A 14,607-nucleotide genomic window follows, 5' to 3' on the forward strand; every position below is an offset into this window, starting at 1 on the left:
AAGTTTCAAAATGTTTAATTGAATAAAATAAGGTGGCTTCTTTAAAATAAGGTGATTACACCATTTATCTGGTTAACATCAGCCAATATGTGAATTCCATGAATAAAAGATAATGAGACCCACTGAGGCTCAGAAGAGCGTTTCCAGTCTCATTTGTACCAACTCTATCAGTGCACTCTGGAAAAGAAGTTCACTTACTGAGTACCTAAAAAAATGACTCCCTGATGTCTTCCTACCATAGTTTTAAGTCTAGTTTCTTAGGGTATGCTGCTTAGAATAAGAATTAGACTGTTATTCAATCCACTCCAGATGCAGCTAGAGAAGACAGCAAATGAAGCCAGTCTTTTGCTGAGCCAGGGCCTCTTGCTTGCCCAGGGTCATCATTGATGTGGGTTTTGTCACCACCAGCCAGATCCTGCCTGTTCCTGATTATTTTGAGACTCATTTGTTTGCCTCTGAGAATTTCATTTTCAGCTGATGAGCCCAGGCCCACATCATAACTAAAGGTGACACAGGCTGCCCTGGTTTGTCAAGTCAGAGCTGAAGGCGACAGGTGCAGCCCTGGTTTATCTTTGTAGATGCCGTTGGCAGTCCACCCATCCTTCATAGATGTTCCTTCTAAGGAAAATACACCCAAACAAGGACTTTCTAATTGCTTTAAGGAGGGGCAAATACAAATGACAAATTTCATATGAAGAAAACTGAGTAGAACGAAGAAAAAGGACCTTTTGTATGTGCCAGGGGAAATGAAGGCAAATTGCACAATGTCTGGAAAAGGACAGGGCACCCTGCAGACAAACCAACCTGAAGTTCTGCATGAAGTGCCGGAACTTGTCTACCCTCCTCGCTAGGGGCACGATAACATTGATAAGCGTGTTGGCCAGGTTGAGTTTTTCCTTTTTCACTTTCATGATGGGGCCAAAAGGTCGAAATAGGACAAGTCGCTGGAATTCGTGCTTGTGGTCCCCTTTGAAGGTCAGCTCATACAAAGTGCCTTTATCCCTTTCGGTTCGGTAAATCCCTGCGGAACAAAACAAGCAAAGGTAGGTTCAGAAAAGACAGTATCTTTTTATAACCAAGATCTCCTACAAATGTCTTTAAATTTTATATTAAATATCTATATTACATGACTAAAAATTCAAAATATAATTAATATTCCAAAAGAGATATAAACCCATCAGTCTAAAATTTCATTATGAAACCCTCATAAAACCACATGGAATGATTATAATATTAGATCTAAAACTATTTATATATTTAGAAGTATTGAAAAAAAGACTATTAGGAATGTTGACTAAGTCTGATATACTATTAGGATGTGTTCTTTATTGTTATTGTATATATTTTACAATAACATTAGAGTACGAACATTACCATTTATTTAACTTAAAATGTTCATTAAAATTATCTCTTTGAAATTATAGTAATTCCAGATGAAACAACCGCAGTGATTTATAGTGGCATCTTGGGAGAAAATGGGGCTAGAACCATGTGCCCTCTCCCCACCCCAAAGCTTTCAGAAGCGTTAAAACAATCCTCAAAGTATTCAGTATGGGCAGGCACACATCATATTTAGTCTCACATCTTCTTACCTGACCAAAAATCTCAAAATATGTGCATTCAAGGCCAAAAGACTAGGTTAAAATTCTGGCTCCATGGTTGTACATGGAAAAACTATTTTCTTTCCATAATCCATTTACTCCACAGAATAAATAATATTTTAGGAAAATAATCTAGAGACAGATGCAGGAAGAGAACTAGTTGAAGTCTTGCCTGGGCCAATTTTCATTACTTAGTGAATTGTTGATGTAGCTCAGTGATAGTGTTCTTGCTTAGTGTGTACAAGGCCCTGGGTTCAACCTCTACCACTCCCACCAAAAAGATGAAGCAGGTATCAATAGGTCTCAACAGTACATGGCACATAGTAAAGTGTGCATGCATGTTCCTCTTCATGATTACTCTCCTTTATCCCATCAGTTCTGGTGAAACAAGGCATACTGGGAAGGAAGAGAAACAGGAAGAAGTTTGTTCATGTTACCTTCATGTTGGGCCTGTGTCACTGAGAGTCACCTGTAAGGTTGAAGATGTAGCTTTAAGCAAATGCTACTAAAGACCAGCTTGACAGAACTGCCCCATCTAAGGACCAAACCATTGCTTCTCGGCCTTTTGGCTAAGATCAAGTGTAAAGACCAAACCACTCCTCAGGCCCACTTTCTCATCTAGGCCTTTCTTCCCTAGGATCTCTGGCATTGTGGGTGTTTTCCCATATATATTCTCTTATCATACATTACACACACACACACACACACACACACACACACACACACACACACATATATCTTCTCTCAAACTTTGCATTCTGACTGCAGCCTCCCCTCCCTCCATTCCTCCCAGTCACATCTCCTTTCTCCTCCAGATCCACTCCTCCTCAGTTTCTCTTCAGAAAAGAACAGGCCTCCCAGGTATATCAACCAAACACAGCATAACAAGTTGCAATAAGACTAGGCACAAACCCTCATACCAAGGCTGAATGAGACAACCTGGTAGGAGAAAAAGGGTCCCAAGAGCAGGCAAAAGAGTCAGAGACATCACTTTCCCCACTGTGAAGAGACCATAAGAACACTGCACTACACACCCATAAGGTAACCCACACAGGCTCCATGATTGCCCCTTCACTCTCTATGAGTCCCTATGAGCCCTGGTTATTTGATTCTGTGGCCTTTTTTTTTTTTTTTTTTGGTGTCCTTGACCCCACTGACTCCTAAAATCCTTCCCACCCTTTCTTCTGCTGGATTCCCCAATCTCTGCCTAATGTTTGGCTGTGGGTGTCCATATCTGCTTCTATCAGCTGCTAGATGAAGCCTCTCTGATGCCAACTAGTCTAGGCACCAATCGAGTATAGCAGATTATCATTAGGAATCACCCATTGACTTTGTTTCTTGCCGGTTGTGTTTGGTTTTATCTTAGGATTTTGAGCCAGGCAGCATCTGGTCCTGACTGTGTCAGGTGTGGGATCCCTTTCATGATATGGGCCTCAAGTTGGAACAGTCCCTGGTTGGTTACTCCCACAAGTTAACGGCCATCGCTACTCCAGCACATTTTGCAGGCAGGACAGATTGTAAGTTGAAGGTTTTGTGGCTGGAGTGGTGTCTCTGTCCCACTACTAGAAGCCTTGCCTAGTTACAGAAAATGGCCAGTTCAGGCTTTATATCCCCCCCCATTATTAGCAATCTTTGCGAGGATCACCTCATAGTTTGCAGGGAGTTTCATTTCTACATCACCCTCATTGCCCCTCAAGTCTAGTCATCTCTTCCAGTACTCTCACCTCCATTCCTCTGCCCTCTCTCTCTTCTCATCCCCACCTATCCTAAAAGTAGATGAAGAAAAATTAGCAGCATTCAAAAAATTAAGAAAGAAGCTTTTATTTTTGATTCATGTCATTTTCCCATCCCGCCTCTTGTTCTTTTTAAGCCTCACATTAGCTGAGCCTATACCTCCTAATCTCTGAAAAACTACAGAAATCAATCTCTGAGGGAACATGCTGGCCAATAGTGAGTTACAGCTCTTCAGGACATCTCACAAGATAATATTTCTTTCCTTTCTCACTCTTCTTCTTTGTTTCTTTTGTGGGAAACTTGCATCTTCTCCACACATGTTGGCAAGTTCTCTTCTTTGTTCTTTGACTTATGGGAGCTTTTTCATCCTCAAGCTCTGGTCTTGTAGCCTCTTTGATTTCATTCAATGTTTAGACCTCTCCAAGGTGCAGAAAAGAGTCTTGTACTGTGAGTTTTCAATGTGGCCTCATTTCACACAGTCACCCAACAGGCCTAACTAAAGATTCAAAAGGCACAGTGTGCTAGCAGAGAGCAAGGGTGACTGAGGGAATCAGTTCTCATCTAAAGCCTTTGCTACTTCCTAGAGTACCAAAAATGGGGACACCCTGCTCTGCTTGCCAATGTCAAGGATGCTAGGAGAATGGCTGAGCTCCTGCTGCGAAAAAAATTCAGCCTTCTTCTGCAGCCAGTAAAAGAAGAGAGAAAAAGATTTATTCATTTGGAGCCTCAAAGGACTTCTTTGGAAACATCAAATAATTCCTTCATGTCTGTTAATTCTTTTAGGTAATTAGTCCCACATGAGGAAACAGGCCTCTAATGATGTCTATAGCAGCTAGTTAGACTACATTTTTTTTATACAGTCCAAGCCGAGTCACACAGGAGTCCAGTTGTCATACAGGTGTATCTACACACTTAAAAAGCCCTTCATGCTGGTGACTGAGCCTTTGTTATTTTGTGTCAGCAGTGTCACCGCCCCCCCCCCCAGCATAATCCTGGCAAAGGTTGTTGACAGTTGAACTTGAAGATAAAAGAGTACAGGGAATTAGGGCCACTGGGAGGTAGGAGATTACTTGAAAAGGAACTGAGTTTGAGCCCCAGAACTCATGTGAAAAAGCCAGGGGAGGTTGCCCATGCTTAGATCATCACACATATAAACCAGATTTTAGATCCCTTAACTACTTCTATTTTAAATATAAGTTTTAATATCTAAAACCCTCCTCAATCTGAGATCTACCAAACTGAGATTCGCACCTGACACCCAGCTATTGCCACCAAGCATATACCCTTGAACAGCTCTGCATGAGAAGACACCACAGTTTGCCTTGTGCTAACTGAAAGGACAGCACTTAATGGAACCCTTTGCTCTGTGGAATCTTCAATAAGCAAAGCACAAAGGATCCTCGAGAAAGAGGACAGGAGCACCCAGAGGCAGGGGTGATTTTTAGCATAACACACAGACAACACAGAATAAACAGCCTCAGGCTGGATGTTCCTAATTGGAAAACTCAAAATGTGAAACTTAACTATACACAATGCTCACAAGTGTTGCATTTTAAGTCATTTTGGATTTTATATTTTTCTGATTCAGTTGATAAGGTGTCTGAAAATCTGTTTCAAGATCTAAAATTCTCCAAAATCTGGTACCAATCATTCCATATATATATATATATATATATATATATATATATATATATATATTAATATATAATATACACACATATATGTATGCGCACACACACACATACATATATATATGTATATATATATATATATATATATATAAAACTTGTGAGCTGTCATTTTAATTTTATGCAAATTAAACATAAAAATAAGACCTTTGCAGCTCCAGCTTGGACCTTTGGGACCTGCTTTCCTTACTTTGGGTTTGGAGTTTTGGCTCTCTGTGTACACATCCTAACTTAATTCTTTTCCTACTCAGGGCTCAGGCTGTGAGCCACAGGAAGGAAGATGTTTCTTGTAAAAGAAACAGTCTGCTATTAGACTGATAGAGCATAGTCTGTGCTCTCCCTCTCTGTGGAGAGCCGTGCCGCAAGCAATCGCCATTATAAGATGGCGCTGGCCTCCGCTGTGCCTAACTAGTAAACAAGCCTTGTACGCAGGTGCGAGAGTGAACTCACTCCTAGTCACTGCCCATTCTCGGGGCGTAATAGTGGGGTGATGGGCGAGCAACAAATCGGGAGCTGACACGCCACATCAGGTGCTGAAACACCATGGCTGAGGGCTATATAAGCGACTCCATTTTCTGGGGTCGGGGTCTTCCCTCCTGAAGAAGCAATAAAGCTTTTTGCTGCAGAAGAATCCGGTTGTCCGAGTGTGTTCTTGCCGGTGAGAACCGTAGCTCGGATCACCTCTCCTTCTCCTGCCTCCCTCAGCCTCTTCTCCCATGATGGAAATGAAACCCTTGTCTCATTGATGCAGATTAAGTATTATTCTACCTTCCAGCCCCACACCCATCCCTGCTCTAGTCTATTTCTTTCTAGGCCTGGAATCACCTGGCCATTTGGTCCTCTACCATCCCTATGTGCTATAGTCACCTTGGAAATCAAAATGACAAAGGATAAGGATGTACCACTTCTTGCCATCAGTAGACGTGAGTATATACAAAGTGACCGATGTTGAATGGATGGCTGAACCCATGCAGACACCTTCAAGCCATTCACCAGTAAAATACCTTCTTTATTCATAAGAATCCCATTCATTCTTTCTGCATTAATCTCTGCCTTTCCAGCTTTCCGATTTAGAACCTAAATCTCTCACCTGGAACCCAGGACTCTCACCTAGAACCAGGTTTCTTACTTAGATTGCTATCTGTAATCAAATGCTGATCAGTATCATAGCCTCCAGGTCTCAATTCACATTGCTTGCATCCTTTGGTCCTTAACCTGCTTAAGTGCCATTCAGATTCTGCCCTGGCGGTACCAGCTCTTCATAGCTTGTAGAATAAGCACCGATGCCATATCCTGGCTTCAAGACCTTCCACAGTCTGGTACCAATGCACTGTCGTAATTGAACATGTTGTCACTGCATCGGGTACTATGTGGACTGCAGTCAAGCTGGTGTGTATGGGAGGCATGGAGCCACACTTCCCTGTGGAGAATCCACAAGGAACCCTTGTATACTTTCAGTGGGAATGTAAAGTTGCTGTGTCTCTTATAGTTGAATATTCACAGGCATAAGTTACAGCAGCTAAGAGAGAGAACACAAATCTCCTTGAGAGATAGATGAATAAAACGTGGTGTATGTATATGATGGAAATTTATTCATTATGAAAAAAGGAACGTAATTTGACATACCCTACAAGGTCGGATTTTGGTTTATTTATTTATTTATTTATAGAGTACAAGGTCAGATTTTGAGAACACGGTGTTAAGTGAAATATGCTGTCCACACAGTAAGAACCACTGCCTAATGCTACTTTTATAAAACTACCCAAAAACAGTTAAAATAATGGAAATAGAAAGTAAAATGGAGGTGACCAGGGAACAGGAAAGCGAGAAGTGAGAAGTTAGTGGCTCATAGATTCAGTTGTGGGTTTTCTTTGTTTTATTTTGTTCTGCTAATGCTTGAACCCAGGGCCTTGTATATGCTAGGATCATAATCTAATGCTCAGCTACATCCATAACCCTAAGGCTTTTATTTGGGAAGATAAAATTATTCTGGAGATGGATGGTAGCGATGACTGCCTCGTTACATAATTATACTTAGCACTGCTGAACTAAATAATTAAAAAGTTGCTCCTGATCAGTTGTGAGTTTTCCAGTATCCTGCTCTCCTCTGAGAAGACCTTATACGTTCTCCCAGGCACACAAATTTCAATGGCCTTGCACTTTTCTCCTAGCCTTTCTAATCTCACCAGCCTCCCTGTGGGGAATTTTCTGCCGCTTTCTCCATCTAAAGTGGCCCTTCATCATCCTCCAGGCATTTTCTTCACAAAGTCCTTACACTTCCCTTTACTAAACCACTTTCTTGGTACCTGAGAAGGAAAAGGGATGTGGAAATCATCTGGTCCAGACATGTGAACAGACAGAGACCCAGAGACGCCATCCTTTGTCTCAAGGAGCCACTTGTTTCTGGTCACCAGGCTCATAGCCCTGTTTAGGGTTTATTTCTTAGAGTCACTGTTCATGATGCACGCTGACTACTAGAACAGGGGGATTAGGAACATGGGAAATGCACAGTGGGCAGAGAAACCTGCTGCACATAGCTTCCTAAATCACAGGCCATCCTTTCATGCTTGGCTTTTTCTTAACTTATGATATAATTTTGACAGTTACTAAATAAGTTGTTCTCCAGACTGTGAAACACTAGAGTCAGTAAATGTTGAAGAGCATGATTTTTGTGTGTGTGTGTGTGGGGGGGTCAGATTTTCTAATTTTTTAAAAAAAGTCTATAGTTATCCCTCAGTGTCTATGAAGGTGCTCTAGGATACCATTGGGATACCAAAATATGAGACGAATACTCAATTTCCTTGTATTAAATAGCATAACACTTACTTATAACCTGTATGCTTTCAATAATTTTTGGTTGCTCGTAATACTACAATGAGTAAATTTTATGTAAATGACTGTTTCCCTCTATTGTTTAGGGACTAATGACATGCAAAACGTCTGGGCCACAGTGAAGTCAGTTTACTGTTTTAACAGAGGAGAGATAAGGCCTTAGGAGAATCACTGCATAGCAAAGTAACACATGGGCAGATGACAGGAAATGAGATCAGGAATCATCAGGAAGGAAGGCCCTGGAACAACAGGAAGTGGTAAAGCTCTTAAGATGGTAGCCACAGATAAGATAAGGGGAAAAAAAGAGTTTGGCAAGGACTTGGCTGGTGACTGGAACGCTGGGGGAGCTGGGGCGACATAAAACATAATTCTAGCTAAGGTGAGAAATCAGTTAAGAACTGGACATATTTATTTTAGCAGACGAGTAAGTAGGCTTATGTCACTAGGTAAGCTTTCATAGAGATATTGATTTGCAGATTTCCACCCTATAAATTAAAGCTTCAGATGTGGGTGAGATAATCTAGAAAGAGTCTTTTACCGAGGAAGTGGGAGCTCAGTATACCCAAAACACAGTTCCTAACATTCATGATATGCAAGGGATATCAGCATCCTTTGGTGTGAAAAAGGAAGATATGCAGCCAGGCGTGACAATGTGCATGAATCTGAGAAATTTTTGCTAAGGAAAATCAGCCAAATACTAAAATACAAATATTGCATTCTCACTTATATGTGGAATCTAAAACAAAACAAAACAAAACAGAAAAGCAGAAAAGGAAGCAGAGAATAGAATGGTGGTTACCATGGTCTGGAAGAAGGCGGGGATGGAAGGGATGAGAAAGGAGCAGATGTTCATTTAAAGGTACCAAGTATCAGACTGGAAACATTTTAGTGACCAATTGTTTTATATGGTGATCATGATCAACAATATCATGTATTTCAAAGTACTTAGGATATTTTTAATATTCTTATCACACACATGAGTGCACACAAATGAGGTGCTTGGACACCAATCATCTTTATTAAATCTATAATGTATGAAAAAGCAAAACATTAAATTATTTGTCATATTATTAGTCATTTGAAATAGATACATAAATAGATGAATAAGTGGAAGATAGATAGAACCTATCATGCTAACAGGGGGGTATATATACCTTCAGACACAGTGTGCATGGATCTTCAAAAAAGGACTGAGATGTGTCCGTGACAGGAGGACTCAGAGGCAGAAGTTAGTGATGTCAGAGAACCAGTGTGAAATGCCAAATACCTCTTAAAGGTGGCCTCTGTTTCACCCTATGAATCCTCTTAATCCCTGCCCCAGCCACTCCACCACATCTCCATTATTCAAGCTCCTTAACTACCTACAGGCCACCTGCCTGCTCATTACTGCTCCTCTGACTAGAGGGTCGGCATTTTAAAAGCCAGAGCTATGTTTCTGAAACACAATAAAAATTTGTTACACAGATGGCACAGAGAAGATGGGAGATGTGCTTGACTAGAAAGGGAACAAATACAATTGGGCAGAATGTAGAGGGAGTGGCAAAAAGACAGATGGAGAAACAATTTCTAACGCTGAAGTAAAGGAGCAAAGCGTAACTAATGAACACAGGGCTAGACGGAGGAACTGGCAGGTAGATGGCTCCACAACCCAGAAAAGCACTTGGCAAAGACATGTAATTATCTAGAACCTCACACAGGACATAAATGGGAACACAGGGCCTCAGCATTTGGAGTTACAGAGTAAGGAATTAAAGGTGGTAAAATGGGCATAAGAGGAGTGCCGTTAGTGGGTTGGCATAGTGACACTAGGTAGAAATGGCAGATCTGTCTTTGATCTCATTTTAAGAAACCAGTGATTAGGAGTTATGGATGTACAGTTAGACTGAATGAAGTCAAAGAAGTCAGGTGGAGAGGGGTGGGGTGGAGACCGTGGAGCGCCCTTGGGACCCCAGAGTTGCTCTTAGTAAGGTTTGCTTCCGAACAGCTGCCAAGACTTTCTCTCGAAACACAGTGCATCCATCTACTCAGGATGCTACGGAGAATCAGAAAAGTTAAGATAAAAGCAGCAGGTGGAAGCAGGAAGTAAAAGATCAAAGCCCAAGGGATGTGTGACCAAGCTATTATCTGTGGTCTGTGGGAAGCGGTTTCTGCTGTGCCTGCGTGGCCTAATTGGTAAACAAGCAACGTGCGCATGTGCAAGAGTGTTTTCGTGCCAAGTCACGGCCCATCCCAGGGCATGGTGATGAGGCTCTGGGAGAGCAGCCAATCAGGTGTGGACACGTCACACTAAGGTGTATATAAGCAGCACCTTTTTGGTGCTTGGCGTCTTCCTCTTCATGTTGAAACTGATGTAATAAAGTTGCTGCAGAAGGATCCGGTTTCTCACGCATGTGTTCTTGCTGGTGAGACAATAGTGCGTGTGAGAGTGGTCCACTACTGACTTCTATCCAGCCAACTGGCTACCAACATAGCAGATGCATGTCTGAACTGAGATTTACATTTCCCATCACTCATACCTGGCTTTCCAACCATGTTCACAAATACTGTCTTGATTTTTAAAAGTATTTTTCAAAGAGATAAGCTTTTTCTTGTTGCATCTGGGTGACTAGAGCCCTTTGAAGATTGAAATAAGTAACTTAATCAAGGTTATACACAATGTGTTCACAGCTGGATGGACATACAATTGTGAATTTAAGAGCCATATCATGGTTCATTTCTTCCAAGTAGATCAACATTACCATAAAAAGATATTTTTTAGTGCTTTTCTGTTCTTTATCATTGAAACTGACTTTTGAGAATAGAAAAAAAAATTATGATGCTTCCAAAAGCTAACCAACTCAGTAAAGTATATCAGAAAGCCAGTTGCAAAATTCATCCTTAAAAAGTGATACAATCTATTATTGATTCATTGATGTCAATATTTATTTGTCTTTCAGATAGGGTTAATAGTAATATATCATTCTTCTAAGAGCTACTTTGAAGAGTAAATCAATACATGTAAAATATGCAAATCTGGTGGATAAGCAGTACTCATCAATGCCAGCATCCGCATGGTAAGTGCCATTGCTGTGATCATGTCTTTCTAGGCTGTGCCATTAGTCATTGAATGTCTAATTGCTTTAGTCACATAGGCCAAGACTTCAGAAAAAGCATGTCTGTGTGTTGTGCTGGTGTCAAGTCTTTTTGAAGGCAGAATCCAATTGCTGACATTTTTAAAAGTTGCTACTGTAGAACTAGATGTTCTTCCTATTATTGAAGTTCAGATTTTTTTCTGTTGCTTTAAGAGCATCGTAACATATATTAGACTGTATACTATCAGAATCAATGTAAAATTTCAACAATAATACAGCAATATTTTAAAGTATTGTTCAGGAAATTCACTTTTTTTTTGGGGGGGTGACTCTACTTAGCTCACTGAGGTGACAAGGTGACGAAACATGATTTTAAAGTCCTTCCTGGGTATCAGAGTTCTACTCCAGGGACCTGTGTGACCTGATCCAGCCTGGTGTTACTAATGCTATGGAAATTTCATCTCTCAGGAGCACTTTCTTTTTTTTTAAATTTTTTATTAGGTATTTTCCTCATTTACATTTCCAATGCTATCCCAAAAGTCCCCCATACCCACATCCCCAACTCCCCTACCCACCCACTCCCACTTTTTGGCCCTGGCGTTCCCCTGTACTGGGGCATATAAAGTTTGCAAGTCCAATGGGCCTCTCTTTGCAGTGATGGCCGACTAGGCCATCTTTTGCTACATATGCAGCTAGAGACACGAGCTCCGGGGGGTACTGGTTAGTTCATAATAATGATCCACCTATAGGGTTGCAGATCCCTTTAGCTTCAGGAGCACTTTCTAACCCACTGCTGAGTACCAAGTCTGCTTCAAGCATGTGGGTCCCAAGGCCATACCCTAAGACTGTGATTCTAAGGCAGGGAAGCTATCCTGGTTGGTGTAGACTAGAAAATAAACTGGTCTCCTGGACCAGGGCTGCCAGGCTTGAATGCCTTTGTAGGTGCAACCCATCCAGAAGCTGCCTGCCCTTATCAAGGGCTCCTAAAGAGGCCAATGAAGTGTCATCACTCTGTTATAGCCAAGAGTCCCATCCACACAGCATGCCTGGGCCACACTACATGAGCTGCCAGGACGCACAAACTGGTTAGATTTACAAGGGTCCTTAGTTATCTCTGATCACAGACAGCAGCTCGCTGTAGGAACAGCCTCTGGAGGAGATCAGCTTCTCTTTCCCCTAAGATGTGTTAGCCCATAGGTAGCCATATGCAAAGGCCAATATAATGAAGACGGAGTGTGACCTGAGTCTCTCTTGGCAGTGAGATCCTTGGGTAAAGCACTAGAGAACTCAGATCCCACCCAGACTTCAGAGATGCCAGCATGCATGCCCTCAGCTTTAATTCTCCTGGAGGCTCCTGTCTTCATGCCCTTCCCTCCATGGTTAGCTAGAGCTCCAGACCATGTGCTCTCATCTCTTGCAGATAGACAAACTCAGGGCCTGCAAGAGACTGAGCAAACAAGAGGAACATGTGGAGAGCACATGAGGGCTGTGTTCTTGCTCTGATGCATGCTAGTGTTTGGCAGGTGGCGCCCTGAAGTAGAGAGGTACAAAGGCCATCCATGGCACTTGGCCCTAGTGCCAGACAGGTAGGTAGAGGTGGGAAGGATCCCAGTAGTGACCAAGTGTGGCAGTCATGTGTCTAGAAACACTAGCACAGCCAGCATTCTCCTTGCCTCCATGCACAGCTGTGAACTGCTGCTGTGATCCACCAGGCTCTGGGAGAGTTCCTTCTCATGTGTGCTAGAAAGGGCTTTGAATTGAAAGCCCACCCAGGATTGCATGGAACAAGCCCTCAGAGGCTGTTGTATCCTGAGTATACTGGGTGTAGTGAGTGCTAACACTGGTGGGAGAGGAGGACAGGATGCCAGCTGGCCTTTACCAGCTGTTGTTAACTGAGCTAAGAGTCCAGTTTGGGGACTGCACCTCTAGCCTGGCCAACCTCCCACTGGCCCCCAACTGCCATCCCCATACTCCTTGCCTCCAGACATCTGCTGGCCCAGTGCCTTAGGTTCTGATGAGTGGAACTGATCCTGTTCCTTCTGCCCCTTGACCACTCAATAGCATTCAGTACAAGACTCCAACCCCCACCAGAACCCAAAAAGCAGGTACAGGGAGCCTCCTTTGAGTGCTTTTGTTTATACTGGGTAATGTGGTCCACACCCAACCCTCAACCCATTTAACCTTTTCTGGGAAAAGAATCACAAAGGACTCCAACTGAGAGGTACAATATCTGGGCATTGTTTTTTGCTATCGCCCAGTGATAGCTTCTGAGCCAACCCAGATCCTGAGGAGATCACTGACCCAAAGCTTCAAAGGTCTGCAAAGACACCTGGGAGTTTCACCCCAAGCTGGCTAGGGCTGCCCCCTCCATGAGGCTTTGAGGATATGTGTGGCAACAAAGACTTCTCAAGACTTTGAGCCTCCTGCTGACCATAAATATTAAAACATGCTTATCAGAGCAAAGCAGCTCTGCCTGGTGATAGTGTGGGTAGGTGGGACAAAAGCCAATTTAATAGGCCCTTCAAAGATTAGCTAGAAACTGAGAGGAAGGGAAACCTGCATTTGTTGGGGGGAACCTGCCTAGGAGAAATCTGTTTCCCTGTGAATCCAGGAAGGGCCCAGTGATCATCGCACTGCCTGGTAGGGTAAACGAAGGCCAAGCTCTGTTGTTACAATGTGTCCAGGGAGAATCCTACATCGCCTCCAGGATCTCGAGGCCCACCTTAACCCCAAGGTGCACTCCAGGCACACATGTCTCTAAGAGAAACTGCTCCTTGACCCACTGCTACCAGTCTTGGCTTAGCATTGCTGTCCAGAGACCACACCTCCGGTGGGGTTCTCCATCTCCCTGGAACCCAGACTGGCCATTGGCTGCTCTCAGTTCTCCACCCCGACATGTCATGAAATTCACTTTTAATTCATAATATTACCTGAAAACGTTGAAACGTAGGTTCTTACGCCTTTGTCATTTGCCTTTCTAATTACCACTTTCCTCTTTAATCATCCATACTGTTTAGCAAAAATCCTGTTTATTATTAGATATTATAACAGTATGTTTGCTCACAATCACTAATATAATTAGAATAGATCACTTCCCTCTGCCAGATGCACTGAGTTTCCTGACTCTTCCAGACAAACTTCTGAGGGTGGCCAACATCCATGCTAGACAGTCTCAGTTTAGTCCTGGTTCTTATACTTTGTACCTTAAACAAGCTACTTAATAGCCTAGAATTTCTACTTTTTGGCTTTAAGAATTGGATCCCTTTAAATCCTCAAAGCATCAACATCAACTGCTTTGTGCTTCAAGGAAAAAGTCACAAATTAAATCTCTTGTGTTTGACTGAGTCATTTAATTAGCTCCTGGTATGAGTTCATTTTAGTTGTACAAATAAGATATATAGTTTAGAGTCTCTGGTTTTATGTGGAGTTCCTTGATCACTTGTACTTGAGCTTTGTACAAGGAGATAAGAAGGGATCAATTCGCATTCTTCTACATGCTAACTGCCAGTTGACCCTGCACCATTAGTTGAGGATGCTGTCTTCTTTCCACTGGGTGGTTTTAGCTCCTTTATCAAAGATCAAGTGACCATAGGTATATGGGTTCATTTCTGGGTCTTCAATTCTATTCCCTTGATCTAACTTGTCTGTTGCTGTACCAGTACCATGCAGTTTTTTTTTTTT

At 42.3% G+C, this 14,607-nt stretch overlaps 1 protein-coding gene across 1 annotated transcript in view; it reads right to left on the minus strand.

Moving 5' to 3' along the window:
* Csgalnact1 (chondroitin sulfate N-acetylgalactosaminyltransferase 1) overlaps positions 1-14,607 on the minus strand; it is a 95,462-nt gene that overhangs the window by 41,067 nt on the left and 39,788 nt on the right. The window contains exon 2 of the mRNA XM_029480734.1: positions 805-1,021. Coding sequence (XP_029336594.1) covers positions 805-1,021 — 217 coding nt within the window. The remainder of the gene's footprint in view (positions 1-804; positions 1,022-14,607) is intronic.

Source organism: Mus caroli, chromosome 8, assembly GCF_900094665.2.
Source record: "Mus caroli chromosome 8, CAROLI_EIJ_v1.1, whole genome shotgun sequence".
NCBI classification, from domain to species: Eukaryota; Metazoa; Chordata; class Mammalia; order Rodentia; family Muridae; genus Mus; species Mus caroli.